This window comes from Anas platyrhynchos, chromosome 6, assembly GCF_047663525.1.
Source record: "Anas platyrhynchos isolate ZD024472 breed Pekin duck chromosome 6, IASCAAS_PekinDuck_T2T, whole genome shotgun sequence".
Classification (NCBI taxonomy): Eukaryota; Metazoa; Chordata; class Aves; order Anseriformes; family Anatidae; genus Anas; species Anas platyrhynchos.
The window spans coordinates 22116760-22131667 of record NC_092592.1 but is presented as its reverse complement, the minus strand read 5'-3'; the positions used below and the strand labels follow the sequence as shown (position 1 = coordinate 22131667).

Genomic DNA, 14908 nt, shown 5'->3' with positions numbered 1-14908 from the left:
TGGTTACCAAAGTCAATGGATATGTTTCCTGACTAAAAGCTGTAGTAACTGATGAAGATCTTAACTGTCAAATGTATTTCAGTCCATATACACTGTATAGTGGCATAACATGAGGGCTGAGCATTGTGCAATGCATAGCAAAAAGGTAAATGGAAAAAGAAGAGTGAAAGTAACTCAAAACTGTGAATGAAATTAACTTTCACCTTCTTGCTTCCTGGCTACACTGCATTGTGTTCCCCTAAATTTGCTATGAAATACTTAGGACCATATGATTTGCACTTAACACCACTGATGTTGTTCCCTGTATCCACCACTTCCTCTGTGACTGAAAAGTACTCATTGGCATTCATTATCTGGTAACAGTGCTATAGCTGTTTCTTCAGTCTGCATGTTATCAATTATGAATGCTGATTTTTGGCCAAGGCACTATTCCAAACATTCATTTTACAGCACTATATAATAGGGATGTGTAATTACAGGGGCTAAAGATGTGGGTTGGAAATCTCATTAAAAGCTCCAGAAATTTTGTATAGACCGAAGAAAACCCTAGGCAATTTGAATTCCTTGTGTAGCAGTTTAGGGAACAGTGTCCTGATTCTCTTCTTTAAGAAGTCTGCTTAGCAGTCTTGGGTCACAAACAACAGTAATGTTTGCTTATGCTGACTCTGTAGTTTTTCATAAAGGATATGAACATGGATTGACTATTTCTCTTTGATATAGGCTTTAGAACATGTGAAACCAACAGAAGACTGCAGAACTGGCAAAGCACAAGAGAACAGGGATAAAAACAGATATCAAGATATTCTTCCATGTAAGTATGCACACTAAGCACATACGTTCAGTGGACAACACTGGAAACCAGAAAACATCTATAATGCTGGGATGTAGGAGGTAAATCCCACCACATCCCTTGCTACAGAGAGCTCTACTAATAATGAAATATGTTAAGATTTTTCTGAAAAATTAAGAGTTGACATAAGGATGTCTGCATTGCACGGGAAGTAATTTTCCAAAGTATCATCATCTATAAGGGAGGACTTGGTTTGGCAGGGAGGCAGCTGTCTTGGTGCTTCCTTTTCTCTTTCTCAGAGATGGTGATCTGCTACAGTTGTGTTGGCAAGTGTAACTTGAACTATAGTAGCAGTTCTTTAAATCTACAGCTTTTGACACAGCAGAATTCTGAAAAGTACAGTGGAAATCATGGAGATATGTTGCTCCTGAAAAGATACAAGATTCTTTTGGAAATATTTGAAAGCGTAAAATAACCAACCAGATCTTTCAGCTGCTCAGCTCTGATCTAAGTCAGAAACAAGTTTCATCACTGATGAGAAGTAATTTTAGATCACTAATGAGAAGTGATTTTAGAAGGAAGATTTGAATCCAAGAGCTGAAAGACTGTTGTTAACAAGGATTCTCAAATCCCAATTTCCAATGTACTGCCAATTGATTCCCTGAGAGGTATCATGACAGAAGAACACTTTCTGGACCCTTGATGTCATTGTAAACTGCAGCACCAGAACAACGCATGCAAAATTTGTCACAGTTACTTCTCTATATTAGTGATAAAGTACAGGTTCTTAAAATTATCTTGTTTTATAACTCCAATATCCACTGACAATATTCCCATGCCATACACTCATAGCAGTATTGGATTCACTATTTTGAATTACTGCCAACAATTCTATGGTAATTAGAAGGACTGTCAGACTGTTATGCAAGTATGTTATGAGAAATAAAGCTGCAGTTAACCATACGATTTATCTCCAGGAATTACTATTAACAATGGTTAATATTAGTGCTGCTTGCCAAATGTGTTCTAAAAAACAGAGGCATACTTCACAGCTAGGGGTTGAGGTACCCCATCTCCTAGATGCTAGGTATGGCACAGCTCCATTTCAGATCTACAACTGAAATAGTAACTTTCTGTTTATGTCCAGATGATAAGACACGAGTTCCTCTGGGAGAAAACAAAGGCTACATTAATGCAAGTTATATTAGAATGAAAGTTGGAGAAGAGGAACATTTCTTTATTATAACCCAAGGCCCTTTGCCTTCCACCATGGCGGATTTCTGGCAGATGATTTGGGAGAGTGAGTCAGATGTGATTGCCATGATGACGAAAGAAGTGGAGCTAGGAAAAGTGAAATGTCATCGATACTGGCCTGAACCTCCACATGATTCCATAGACTTAACTAACTTCCATCTCAGGCTAGACAGTCACCAGATTCTGGAATACTTCATAGTTAGAATAATAGAAATGATCAACAAGCAGGTAAGTTGTGTCTAGTTAATACTTTCATATACAAAGCAATTGATTAGTTATCTTACATGATTAAATACTGGTATTACTGTTTTTTGTTTGTTTGTTTTCTGTAACGTCTGCTCAGTACAGTTTTAGGAATGTAAAAGTCTGAGTAGCTGGAAGGAAATTAAGGTAAATGAAATGCTGCTTCTTTGCTTATTGAACAAGCCATGGATCCAATATTAAAAACACTTGGGTGAGAATGTCCAAGAGTTAGTCCTTTAATAGCCACAGAGTTGCAGTGTTCAGTATTTTGCAGAATTGCTTGGTGTTCTTACCAAATCAGATTAGTAAGGGCTGCCTGAGTGGGTTCATATTCTGTAAAAGTGGGTGGAAGGAAGGATTTAAAGAAGGTGGCTTTCATCCTAATATTTAAAAGGAATGATAACTTTTTTCATTTGTGAAAAGACATGAACACACATGAAACTATAAAATGAACAACTCGTTTTTGAAGAACTAACAAATACAGAACCCAGTTGTAAGAACGTGGAAACTGGGGGACAAGTCCATCAGTCTTGCCTCCATATGAAACAAAACATTGCAGAAATTTCTGTGGGAAAGACTGATTAATGGAATCATTTATATATTCTTACTTGTGCCAGACTAACTTAGTTTTCCAACAAGACAGCTATTTGTATTAAGAAAACACAATTCACCTTATGTCACTGAGTGTAAACATAGTAATTTTATATGTGTCTATCCAAAAGATAGTAGGAATATTGGCTTGTATATGTGATTGGGTTCCTATCTTGTTTAAATGAACATGTTATTTTTGCAATGTTTGTACTGGACCAGTATCAAATTAATAGAGAATCATAGGTTTACTTCAGCAGAAATCCAGGCATGCATTCAAATTCTTCTAATGGCAAAAATCTAGGTAGGTCTTTCGTATTCATTTTAACCTAGTCAATAGGAATCCACTGCCACTCTAACCTCGACTTTGGAAGGCTTCAGTCCTTACAGTTCCTGGATGCTTTATACTGAAGATCTTCAGCTACCTAAACAATCATTTTTGCTGAAAAGTTACTGACTGGACTCAGGTCTTTACAATAGAAGTCTTTACCAGTATAATACAATACTATGTTTTTTTTTTCATTTAACCTTTTTTGACATAAGAAACAATAGGGAAAGAAAATGTTATTTGTATTTATTTACTTTACTTGTATTTATTTGCATTTTTATTGAATTTATATAGCTATGTTACTAAGCTGCCAGTTGATAAGCATTTCTGGCTTTCTATTCCAGACAGAAGAAAAACGAATTATAAGGCATTTGCAGTTTACCACTTGGCCAGACCATAATACACCCAAACTGGCTGAGCAGCTTGTAAAATTTATTTGCTACATGAGAAAAGCCCACAGGACAGGACCTATTGTTGCTCACTGTAGTACTGGGATTGGAAGAAGTGGAGTTTTGCTGTGTGCTGAAATCCTGCTGAGCTATATTGAAAAAGATCTATGCGTAAGTATCAAACATCATTGTTAAATATTACAGTAAATATAAATATTACTGACATATACGTCAACGACATATGTAGGTATCTTACTACATGAGTTACTCCTGGTAGAAATTAATCCTAACAAAATGGAATAAATGATGCTTTTGTTATTTTGCAAAACAGAGATAATAACTAAAATGCACTATTTGTAGAAGAAGTGAGCCCCAGCTTTCCCAACAGAACATGTTCAAGTCATTTTTCATAACTTGAACATCAATAAAATAAAAATTGTTTTCTCTTCTGATAGTTCAACATTAAGCACATAGTGAGAGATTTGAGAGAGCAGCGTTTTGGCATGATCCAAACTAAGGTAAGTTCTCAATATTCTGACTAGGCTGTGATCTTAAAAAGTTTCCATTTGTGGTACATATTCTCATGCTTTGATAAATCTCTGGCTTAAAGCTGAATTTTAGCCCTCTTATGAGGAAAATGACAGCTTTGCATACAATTGGTGTCTATATTTAAATATGGAAGATGTTTTCCTTACTAGCTAGCTGAAATTAAGAAAAAAAATTAAAAACAGAAAATAACCTCTAAGGGCAGCTTGCAGGCACTTGAAATTCACTTCAAAGCACCAATACAGTACAGATACATTTCTTCTTTGGGTAAAAAGAAAAGCGGGGCTCACCAATGAAACGGGTGAGACTCTACCCTGCAAAACTGCAGCCTTCAGTTGAATTCTTGCAATTGCTGAGCTCTCATTGTCCTTCTAGTGCTGAGATAAACCTACCCCTGAAGTGTGTTCACACAGGAAAAGAGAAAATAAGGTTAACACAACTTTGAGAAAACGGAAATTGGGAAGAAAATAAGACAAGATTAGGATAAATTATTCTTGTATGCAAGTATTTAAGCACAAGCTTCAGCAAAATGATTGAGCACATGATTAAAATTAAGCAAATAGATAACAGCCACTGACCTCAGTGAGATTTAAGCACATGCCTACAGGTACTGCACTGAATCAAAAAAAGCTCCTGAACTTTTTATGAGTTATGGAACAAAAAGATTGAGGATGCTCTCAAATATCTAAATTTTTGTATCCCTGTTACAAAGATGCTGGTGTTAAAAACAGCATGACAGCCAGTCCATCCTTTTTTGTCTAGAACTTTTGTTACATTTAATTGGATGTTTCACACTGGTGTCTCTGTATGCAGGATCAGTATCTATTCTGTTATGAATTTGTTCTGGAAGTCCTTCAGAAACTTCAAGCAATGGATTCCTATTGACTGCAACATTTCTCTTCACTGTTGCTATCCCCCTTGGACTCCAGGGGACACTCAGCAATTGCTTTAAAGGGACGTCAAGCCAGCACAGACAAGTGTTACACAACATGCTCTGTCAGATTGCTCGGATTTCTAAGAAATTTAAAAACCTTGCTTAACATCCCCTTGGTAAATCTCGGCATACAGTTTGGAGAAACAGCAAGCCACAAATGCAACACTGCTGTTAAATTGTCATGGACACTTTGTGTGTTCTGTTGAATAATATATTAATTATTAGGAAAATATTTTTGTACTATGACAACGGGGCAGCAGCCTTTTAAAGTAGCTTTACTATTCAGAGGCCAACTAAAGAGATCGGAGACTGCTGGTTTTGCTGGAAGATTAGTTGTCCCTTACATACAGTTGTGCACTGCTGGCTTCTGGACAGCAAATCAGTATTTTTTTTTAATCATGCTTTTGTGTGGAAGGACTCAGTTTGGTTACTTGTGGTTGTTTGAACAATGTGGAACCATTTCCAGTCATCACTCCAGCACAGGAATTTAAACCACCATCACTGGACATCTTAAATCAAGAAACTGATAGAAAAATAGGATACCTTTAACCTTTAGCTATCTGTCTTCAAAGCAACAAGATAGTTCTAATATCTGGACGGGATATTAATATTTTCCAGCAATATGAGCAGCTGTAGATAAGGTCAGTATTCTTCTATTCCACATCCATGTAAAAAGGAATGCAATACAAAACCAAATGAAATGACTGTGTGTGTCTTGTGGCATACATACATTTCATCTTCCATTAAACCTTTCCATTGATTAACTATCTTGTAATTCCCACCTACGCACTGAACAAATCTATGGGAAGTCCCATTGGTTTCTTTAAATTAGAGTAAATAACTCTCTGTACAGATTATTACTCTTGTAAAAAAAGTTTTTTTGTTAGTGTGAGCTTGGATTTGAGCAGAAATCTACTGTTCGCATTTGTAAGATTGTAGCTGTTTTCTATGTGAGTACTTCTAATACCTTTATCTAGAAGATGGTGTATATGGAAGCAGAATTTTTAGATGTGCATTGGAAGAGTAACTTTAAAACACAGGAAATTATAACTGCACTTATTTAACTGAATTGTACATATTTTAAAACTTCCTTGATTTCAGGAGATATGAAGAAGCATTTGATTATAAAATTGCAGTAGAAACAAGACAATAAAATAGCTGTTTATTTTCACTATGGATGAGAGATTTATGTTTTGAAAGAATGAGGAATTAAACAAATTAAAAGTATGGCTTTTGGAAAAAGCCATTGTAAAACAATTATAATAAAAGCCCAGAGCCATGTTTTGCTTTCTGCCCTCATATAGTCTGTTGGAAGTGAGGAAAAGATATAAATGGAATTTATGATGTGAGCCAGACACTAATTTCAAACATACTGATAGAGATCCAAAGTAACTTTAAATCAGTGAAATAAACCTGGAACTGTATCAGTATAAATATAAGCAGAGTTTAATGATTTGTCTTAAATTAACTGAATTTGAGCCTTCTAAGAAGCATTACTCTCCACACATTCTGAATACACTACATTTATGTTGCATATAGAGGATTATTTGCACAATTTTGTCCAGTATCTTCAGCCAAATTTTTATTCATCTTGTTGTTACCTCCGTTTGCTATTTGGCCTTTCGCTTTGGTTTTGATTACTGTACATGTACTTCTATGCAAGATAACACTGCACACAAATGCACAATTCACTTTTTGTACCATGGCAACTTTAAAAAGCTTCTCAGTAAAAATATTTCTGTACTTCTTGCAAAGGTGTCTTTTCTGTAGTTTAGAACAATTCTGGATTAGGAAGACAATCTTTATGGCACTATTTGTTACTCCACATTTGTGCATCATCTTTGCAGCTGTTTGACAGAAGTGTTTCCTGTTTTACAGGGATATTAAAAAGATTTCTGAAAACACAGAATTGCATTTCAATTTCTTTTTATGAAAAAGACATTTTGATACTAACTGCTAACCAATACTAATGGGAATAATAATCCTTTGGTAGTGAGGGATTGTTCTTAAACTTCCTGTAAAGGCAGATTTTGTCACGATGGTACCTCTTGTGCATAACCCTAATGTGGGTACTACCACCTTCTGAGATATTCTGCCATATTCCATGTTCTTATCCTGTAGGAATAATAATTCAGAGCTTTTAAACTGATACCATGATAATAATTCCTCTAATGACATCCTCACTCGGTCTGAACTTTATTTCGGATGAGGCATGCAACTTTATGCAGATCTAGTCTGCTAATGCTCCTAGCAGAGTGACTCAAAGCAGAACTGCCCTTCCAAATGCTTTGTAATCTGTTATATAACAAAGAAACTTTCATCCATAGAAAATCTCAGAGCCTCTCAGACCAATTTTGAGCAGAGCTAGATAGATGCAATTCACCACATGCTGTGTGACAGGCCCTCCATCTGTCATGGTCCTGGTGTGATCCCATAGAGAGTGTCTCTCAAGCCAGAGCCTGAATACATTTTAAGGAAACTGCAGACTTGCAAGGGTTGATTAGTTCTGCACGTTAGAAGTTAAAGGCCAGTCACCTTCGTACTAGTACTACTCATGAGCTCGACTGACAGTCTAGATAGCAGATAAATTTTGAGGAGAGAAGGACTGAAGGACTGAAATGACATTCACAAATTCTTCCTACATAGACACTATGTTTAGAAAAATTTGGGAGAACTTTTTTTTCTCTCTCTTTTTTTTTTTTTTTCAAATAGGTATTCATACCTAGAGATGCTCATAACTAGAGCAATTCTTTATTTACACACAGTAACATCTATTACAGAATCACAGAATGGTTTGGGGTGGAAGAGACCTTAAAGACCAGGTCTTGAACATCTCCAGGGATGGGGCATCCACAGCTTCTCTGGGCATCCTGTGCCAGTGCCTCACCACCCTCATAGTAGAGGATTTCTTCTGAGATCAAGGTTCAGTGATACACATTTATATGTAATAAAAGAAACCGTTCCTTAACTATCAGAAAATGAAACAATACTGCTCTGGCTCATTTCTGATTTGATACTGTTTAGCATAGAAACTGATCTGACTGTAACTTGCATAAATCCTAACAACTTTTCTTTATCTTTATGGTTGGAGTTTATGTCCTTACTGAACAACATCTGGGATGACAAAAGATATAGAAAATGCAAGTATCACTAGTACTGCAAAATAAGAACTAGGAAATACTGCCATCTATGGGCACATCACTACGGTGACATTAATTGCAATCAGTCGCTTGTAGCGTTGGAGCAGAGCTACTCCTATACTACTACATAGTATATGCTGGTGGTCCTACAGGTCCTAAAATAATGATAATGAAATACACGGCCTCAGGGAAATGCAGATAAGACGAGTCTACAATTCTGACAGGATCTGTGCAAATCTAGACCAAAGCCTAAATTATGAATAAACCTGCTCTTCACCTTAAAGTAAGGGTGCTTTCGGAACGAAGCACTTTCTTCATGTACTGAAAATTATGAGTGATGGAAAATAATAATGGAGTTTTATAAGAACTGTTCTTATGAAATGTTCTTAGCAGCTGAACCTAACTGGGTTGTGGGGTTTACCTAGTATGAGATAACCCCTGTCAGCTTTTTTTTTTTTTTTTTTTTTTTGTTAAGTATATTGGAATCTCATCTGCAGAATGAGGACTGGAGATAGTGTCACATATCTCAGTGCAATGATCCTGACCGTTGTGCACTGAGAAAGGTGATCTATGTACCAGTTAACCTGTGCTGTGCTGCATGTACAATTTAATCTCAGGCCTGTGTTGTGCTGTGAATATTCCTTGGCTGTATGATAAACCTAGCCAGCTAACTGTAACAGAGCCTGGAGGCAGCCCCCATTTGGTATCAGTAATTATGCCACCTGCATGTCCTTGCATTTATCTAACAGTGCAGCAAGAAGTTCTCATGTGAATGTCCTTTTTGTTTGGCAGTAGAAATGGAGTTATTTTCCTGTAAGAAAATCCTGTAATAGTTCAAATGACCCAAATGGAGTAACGCTTCCACAGACTGGGTCTGCACAGCATGCTGTGCCCTGATCAGCACATAGGTACCTGTTCAACGCTGCAGAACTTGGGGTTCCCACCATCTGAACAGATGTAAGATTATCCCTGCTATTCTCTCTCCCCTTATAGTGTTGGGTCTAGCATATAGCATTTTAAATGATCCTTTTCAGGAGCTGAGTGCCTTTCTTACTGGAATTATAATGGAACAGCACCTCGTGGTGAAAAACACTCAGTTACTTCTGAATGGTGTTTCTGACCGTTGTTAAATCACAAAGCTGGGATCAACATAAAGATTGCCTGTATCAACATCAAGATTGTTTGCAAAGATGACTGACTATTGTTGTAATACTACAAAGAATAGATGCCAGCTGAGATCTCTATACTGAAAAGAAACCTGGCCCTTGCGGCTTAAGCAGACTACAGCTGAGAGTCCACCATTAAACCAATCTTTAAATGTACAGTAGCATGTGTGATGGAAGGGGACAGCACTTTCATAGGAATGTATAACAGTAAAGTATGATTTGCACATATTTTTGTACTGATGTAGCTCTGTAGATTTAGAAATAAGACTGTGAAATCTGATCAGTATTCTGTAGTGCCATATAGGTATAATTGGCCTTGCTTTGGTCACTTAATGCACACCAGTAGTAACAGAACCTCATACTTTATTCAGGCTTCTTCAGACCCAAAACCATGGAACCACGGAATCACAGAGAAACCACAAAATAGTTGAGATAGAAGGACCTCTAGAGAGCATCCAGTCTAAACTTCCCAGCTCAAAGCAGTGTTATCTAGAGCTCAGGAAAGTAATCCAGTTGGGTTTTGAGTATCTCCAAGGATGGAGACTCCACGACCTGTCTTGGCAATCTGTTCTGGTTTTTGACAACCCTTAGAGTAAACAGATTTTTCCTTATGTTTAAGTGGAATTGCCTGTATTTTCAGTAGTGCCCTTGCATCTTGTCCTGTCATTGGACACCACCACCAAGAGTCTGGTTTCATCTTTTTACTCCCTCCCATATCAAGAACTTTGTACATGTTGATAAAGCCCCCCTGAGCCTTCTCATCTCCAGGCTAACGTCAACCCAGGTCTCTCAGCTTCTCCTTTTATGACAGATATTCCAATTTCTTAATCATCTCAGTGTCCTTAATAGGCCAATACTGACTCAGAGAGGATGAGATTCCATACAACGCCTGCATGTCTACTGAAATCACGAGTGCCATGTTTTGGTGCCTATCAGCAAGACAGAGTTACTGTTTTAACATCTCTTATGCACTAATCAAGGCCTCAGAAGCTAAGATTGGTGTTTAAGAGTAGATGCAGAGACTGGAGTACCTCTTAGATATCAGTTTTCAGTTGTCAGTAATCTTGACTCTTTGGTGTCTTTTCTTTGTAACAGAGCTCTGTAGGTAGCTCCCTCCCGCAGCAAGTAGATGGCTGTTCAGAATTCATTGCCCCTTCTGCACCGTACCAGATACATATGCATGCCTGAGGGACAGTGAGCTTTTTGAGACCCTACTCTGAATTTTACAGCTATTTAGCTTGCTCATTAAACCATTTAAAAACAAAAAACAAAACCCAGCTAAAATGCCCTAGAGCAGCACACCCCCAACCAGGCGGCTGTCACAATGGGGACTATACAGCAGCTGTCCAGCACCCCAGCTCATTACACAACCCAGCAATTAACCAAAGTTGCCTATGCTCCCTCCCCTCCCTGCATTTGTTCTCTTGAGAGATGACAATTCCTTCTCCTCCTTCCTGTTCAGCCCCCTTGGAAAGGGGCCCTTGTGACTGTAAGCTTTCCTTTCCCATCACACTGCTGCAAAGAAGCTCTTAAGTATTGCCCTCACCACTTCCTTCATGGTTGAAGTAGATTTAGCTCAGGCAAAGCACCAGCTGCGATATCCCTTGGTCAATTCAGTGCACCTAGCAATAGTTCCCAAGGCAGAAATGACATGCTGTGAGCTTGCTTAATGCCAGCATCCTTGGATGCGTGACAAAGACACTATGGAAAATAATGAACATTAGGGAAATGTAGCTATAGCAACACTAGTAGCCACAAAGCAAATCCCCACCATGAGTGCTGGGAAATTGCTCTTATTGTATACATAATGGTGCTGATAAAGCAGGAACTTGGGCTACAGCATCAGGAGAGCAGCCTGGCCTGCAGCATGCCACAACTAGCATTACACACAAAAGCATACCTATAGCAGGCAGAAACTTAGACTACACACTCTTGGAAATGCTGGGTGAAACAGCAGATCCAAAATTGATTACTTGCAATGAAATCCCAAACTTCACTCAGCTCCAGATTTATTGTAAGTTTAGCACCAGATCATCAAAGGAAGGATCTATAGATAATGCTGTCACCATGATCAGGAGGTTGCCATTGCTCCAGAGGCAAGAACTGAACCTTGGTCTGTCACTAAACATCACTGCCCCCATCTCACTTACTTTCTCTACTGAAACCAGGCAAAACTTGTATCTGTGTACTCACCAGAAACATAGGCTTTCTGACTTTTGCTGGTATCCAAAGCTGAAACAATTGAATTACTCTTGAGGACTTTTGACTTTCAGGAGATAAAATTTTTTTTTTTGTTGTTTGTTTTTTTTTTTTTTTTTAAACTTGTAATAGCAGTACACATATTCTACATATTCCTCTAGACCTCCTGGGTTTCTCTCTTCACCATGTTTATAATTCACTTTAAGACAAGTTCCTTAACGGTATCATGGCTTATTTTCATTGTCTAATGTTTTGCCAGCTTAGAGGATGTACATGAATCATGGGTAATGCTTGCAAAATGTCAAGGAAGTGTTCAGGGTAAAGCTGATAGAAAGCACAAAATATTCTTCATGCTTGCACTCTTCAGTTACTGTACATTCCCCTTCATTACTCTACGTGAGTTAGGGTGTATGTAGTAAACATCTGTCTGTTATTAGGAAATTTGTGATACTTTATTAAAGGAAATAGGTATTTGACATGACTATGAATTATTTCTGTTGCACTTACCTGTCTCCTGGGAAGAGTAGGATTCTGCTAATGTATCATTTGAACAGCAAGTGGGAACAAAGTAGTTATTTCACAGCTAGAAATTCCGTTAGTATCACCTAACTTGATCCACTTACCACAGACAGAGCATCATTCACTTCACTTGGCAGCAATTTTAGATCAAATGAACTAAAACAGTTCTTATAATCAAAATCCAGACAAAGTCTGGGTTGCCAGCAGCAGTGGGATGACCACACCTCTTAGCTCAATATAAATACATAACACCTTCACAGCAACATTGCTCTAGGCAATTGCAGCAGTCCATGCCAGCTCCTGCTGAGATTTTCATCTCATGGACACTTTGCCACCTACTCCTCATCTCATCAATATTCACTTAGATCCCTGGCTAAAAGTGTGGGTGGCTGCTGTGTTTTGTTCTTCTGCCAGACTTTGTCAGTATCTCAAAAGGCCAGGTTAAATTTTCTGAGGACTCCTCCTGGGGACTTACATAAAGCCAGCGTGAGCTCTATCAAACCATCTGCTGAAACTACATTACCTCCCTGGAGTACTGAGAAGGACACAGAATAAGCCTGGAGCAGCACCACCACCACCAAGTAAACGTGTCAAAAATATCCATTGAACAAAACTTTCCACCCTTCCCTTTTGTCAACAGTTCTCTCTTAGTTGTTTGGTTAACAGGGCAACATGTTCACACACCTGCCACCACCACTGTCCCATTGCCATTTCTGATAGTGCACCTTGGCTTCTAGTTTGTTGTAAAGTCCTTGAGGGATCCAAAGTGCAGCTGTGCAATCTCCAGGTGGTCCAGATTGCACTGATGAAAGGCCTGTTGCCTAGCTGCAGTGATTACAGCCTTGGGCAAGAAAGAGAAACTTTTAGCAAGGCTTCTGCTCTCCATAGCTTCTGTCTGAGGTCCTTAAATGTATTTAACAGATTATCACTGTTTCTTAATAGCACCATGAACACCTCAATATCAGCAAAACTCCCATTTCCTCCAGTGTTGGTCAGAAAAACGAAAATAATGGGCTTAACCAATGCTAAACTCTAAAGACACTGTATTGTTACATTAAAAGCTTAAGGCCTGTTCAAGTAGTTTTAAGCTCATGCTGTGTGCTCACTATGCCCATGCCTAACACCCGTTACCTAAACTAGTCCTCAGAAAAGGCCCCATCTGTGCGTAGGTGTGTGTTTGTGCGAACACAAAGCTAGGGCTAGCAGAATACTAGGAGAAAGGATGCTGACAATGATCTGTCAGAAGAGAAAATCACCCCGTGAGGATGTGCGTGATGGGCCCACTGGAGTGAATTAGGTCACCTAGCGCTGTCATAAACAATAGGGCCATAGCTCATACAATGGATGGCAAACAGACTCCCTTAGGAGGTCTTCATACAATTGGCTCTGCTAATAAGGTTACCAGCAGTATTATTACATTTCATGGCATCACCGTAGAAATGAGCTGGCATGGGAAGGGAGGCAGAGATCTGAGCTGAAGGCAGGCAACGTAAAGCCTCGGAGTGAAAATCTTTCCCCCAAGTAGCTAAGAGGAGATCTGCTTTGGACTTGTTGGATTTTACCCTGAAAAACTGCTTTGTCCTCTAGCCTAACTCTTTTTTACTGAAGGATGAAATGGTAGATAGACTCAGCAATAGGCTGTGATTGTTCAAACTTACCAGTGACTTTAAGGCCCCAGTTCAGGATTCTTTCAGCGGGCTTGAATTTCAGGAAGAATGGTGTATGCACATGCTGGATTCTCAGTAGTGTCTGGATCTGTAGCATAGCCTTCACAGTTTTTGCTTCTGAAAACTTTGACTACCATTTTACAAAATCCTAAAAAGGGATAAAGGAGAAAAGAAGGTTGATTAATAACAGTTCACACTCTTTTCCCTTTATCACAAACCTCACAAAACCCTTGGCAAATGCAGGCAATCCTTTGATTTCCAGTCTTTCAATAAATATACTGTTCTGACATCTAAAATACACTGGAAGAAAATTTAGGCTTTGTTGGTTATTACTTGGTCCATCTTGTGAAACTGCAAGAATGGTGTACACAACTAGATCCAAAGAGTGCACTTGCAAAAAATAAGAGAGCAAAGGCAATAGCGTTTACCTTTCTGAGATTAGAAAGATCTGGAAGAAATGGGAAGATTTACTCACATGCATCTACATACAGATCCAATATCACAACTCATCCAAACTTCAGGCAACTCATCTCCACTTTCCTTACAAGAATTAGCCTGAATTTAACATTAACTTCATGACCTCTGCCATCACTCCCTTCAGGAATTTCAAACCTTTGGATATCTAAATTATACAGTGTTCCATGTGCATCATTACAGCATTATGTTTTGATTTTGTACTCTTCTGATTCTGCGCATAAAATCAATTGTAATTTCTTGTGGCTGTGGCCTACCTGTTCTTTGTGGAAATATTTCTAAAGCTAGTTTATAAATTAGTTGAGAGAAAAGGAAACTGCATATTTCTAAAATTATTTTTTGGTATTAATAAACTTTTTTGTACTAAGAAACAATACTTCATCAAAACCTGTAAAAGAATTCTGCCTTTGATTTTTTCACTAGAAAACTGAAAACCCAAAGTTTCAAAGTTTTATCTCCTTTAGATTTTATCTATCTCTATCTCTGTCTCTATCTCTATCTCTATCTCTATCTCTATCTCTATCTCTATCTCTATCTCTATCTCTATCTCTATCTCTATCTCTGTATATTTCTCATAGCTGCAGTCCTGGGAGAATTCCCATCCTGCAGTAAAGTACACAGTGTAGAGAGGGTTGGCGGTAGATGGAAGCAAAAGGCCTGTAATCCTTCCA

General features: G+C 38.3%; 1 protein-coding gene across 7 annotated transcripts in view; it reads left to right on the top strand.

The window, feature by feature from the left end:
- FRMPD2 (FERM and PDZ domain containing 2) overlaps window positions 1–6974 on the top strand; it is a 73256-nt gene extending 66282 nt beyond the window's left edge. For 4 of the 7 annotated variants that reach the window (XM_072039555.1, XM_072039556.1, XM_013102142.5 and 1 more), the window contains exons 5-9: window positions 721–811; window positions 1938–2272; window positions 3548–3763; window positions 4048–4110; window positions 4952–6974. In XM_072039555.1, coding sequence (XP_071895656.1) covers window positions 721–811; window positions 1938–2272; window positions 3548–3763; window positions 4048–4110; window positions 4952–5023 — 777 coding nt within the window. In that variant the 3' untranslated portion in view covers window positions 5024–6974. The remainder of the gene's footprint in view (window positions 1–720; window positions 812–1937; window positions 2273–3547; window positions 3764–4047; window positions 4111–4951) is intronic. The other 3 variants (XM_013102141.5, XM_072039557.1, XM_013102140.5) reach the window with 3 other exon arrangements.
- The last annotated feature ends 7934 nt before the right edge of the window (window positions 6975–14908 follow it).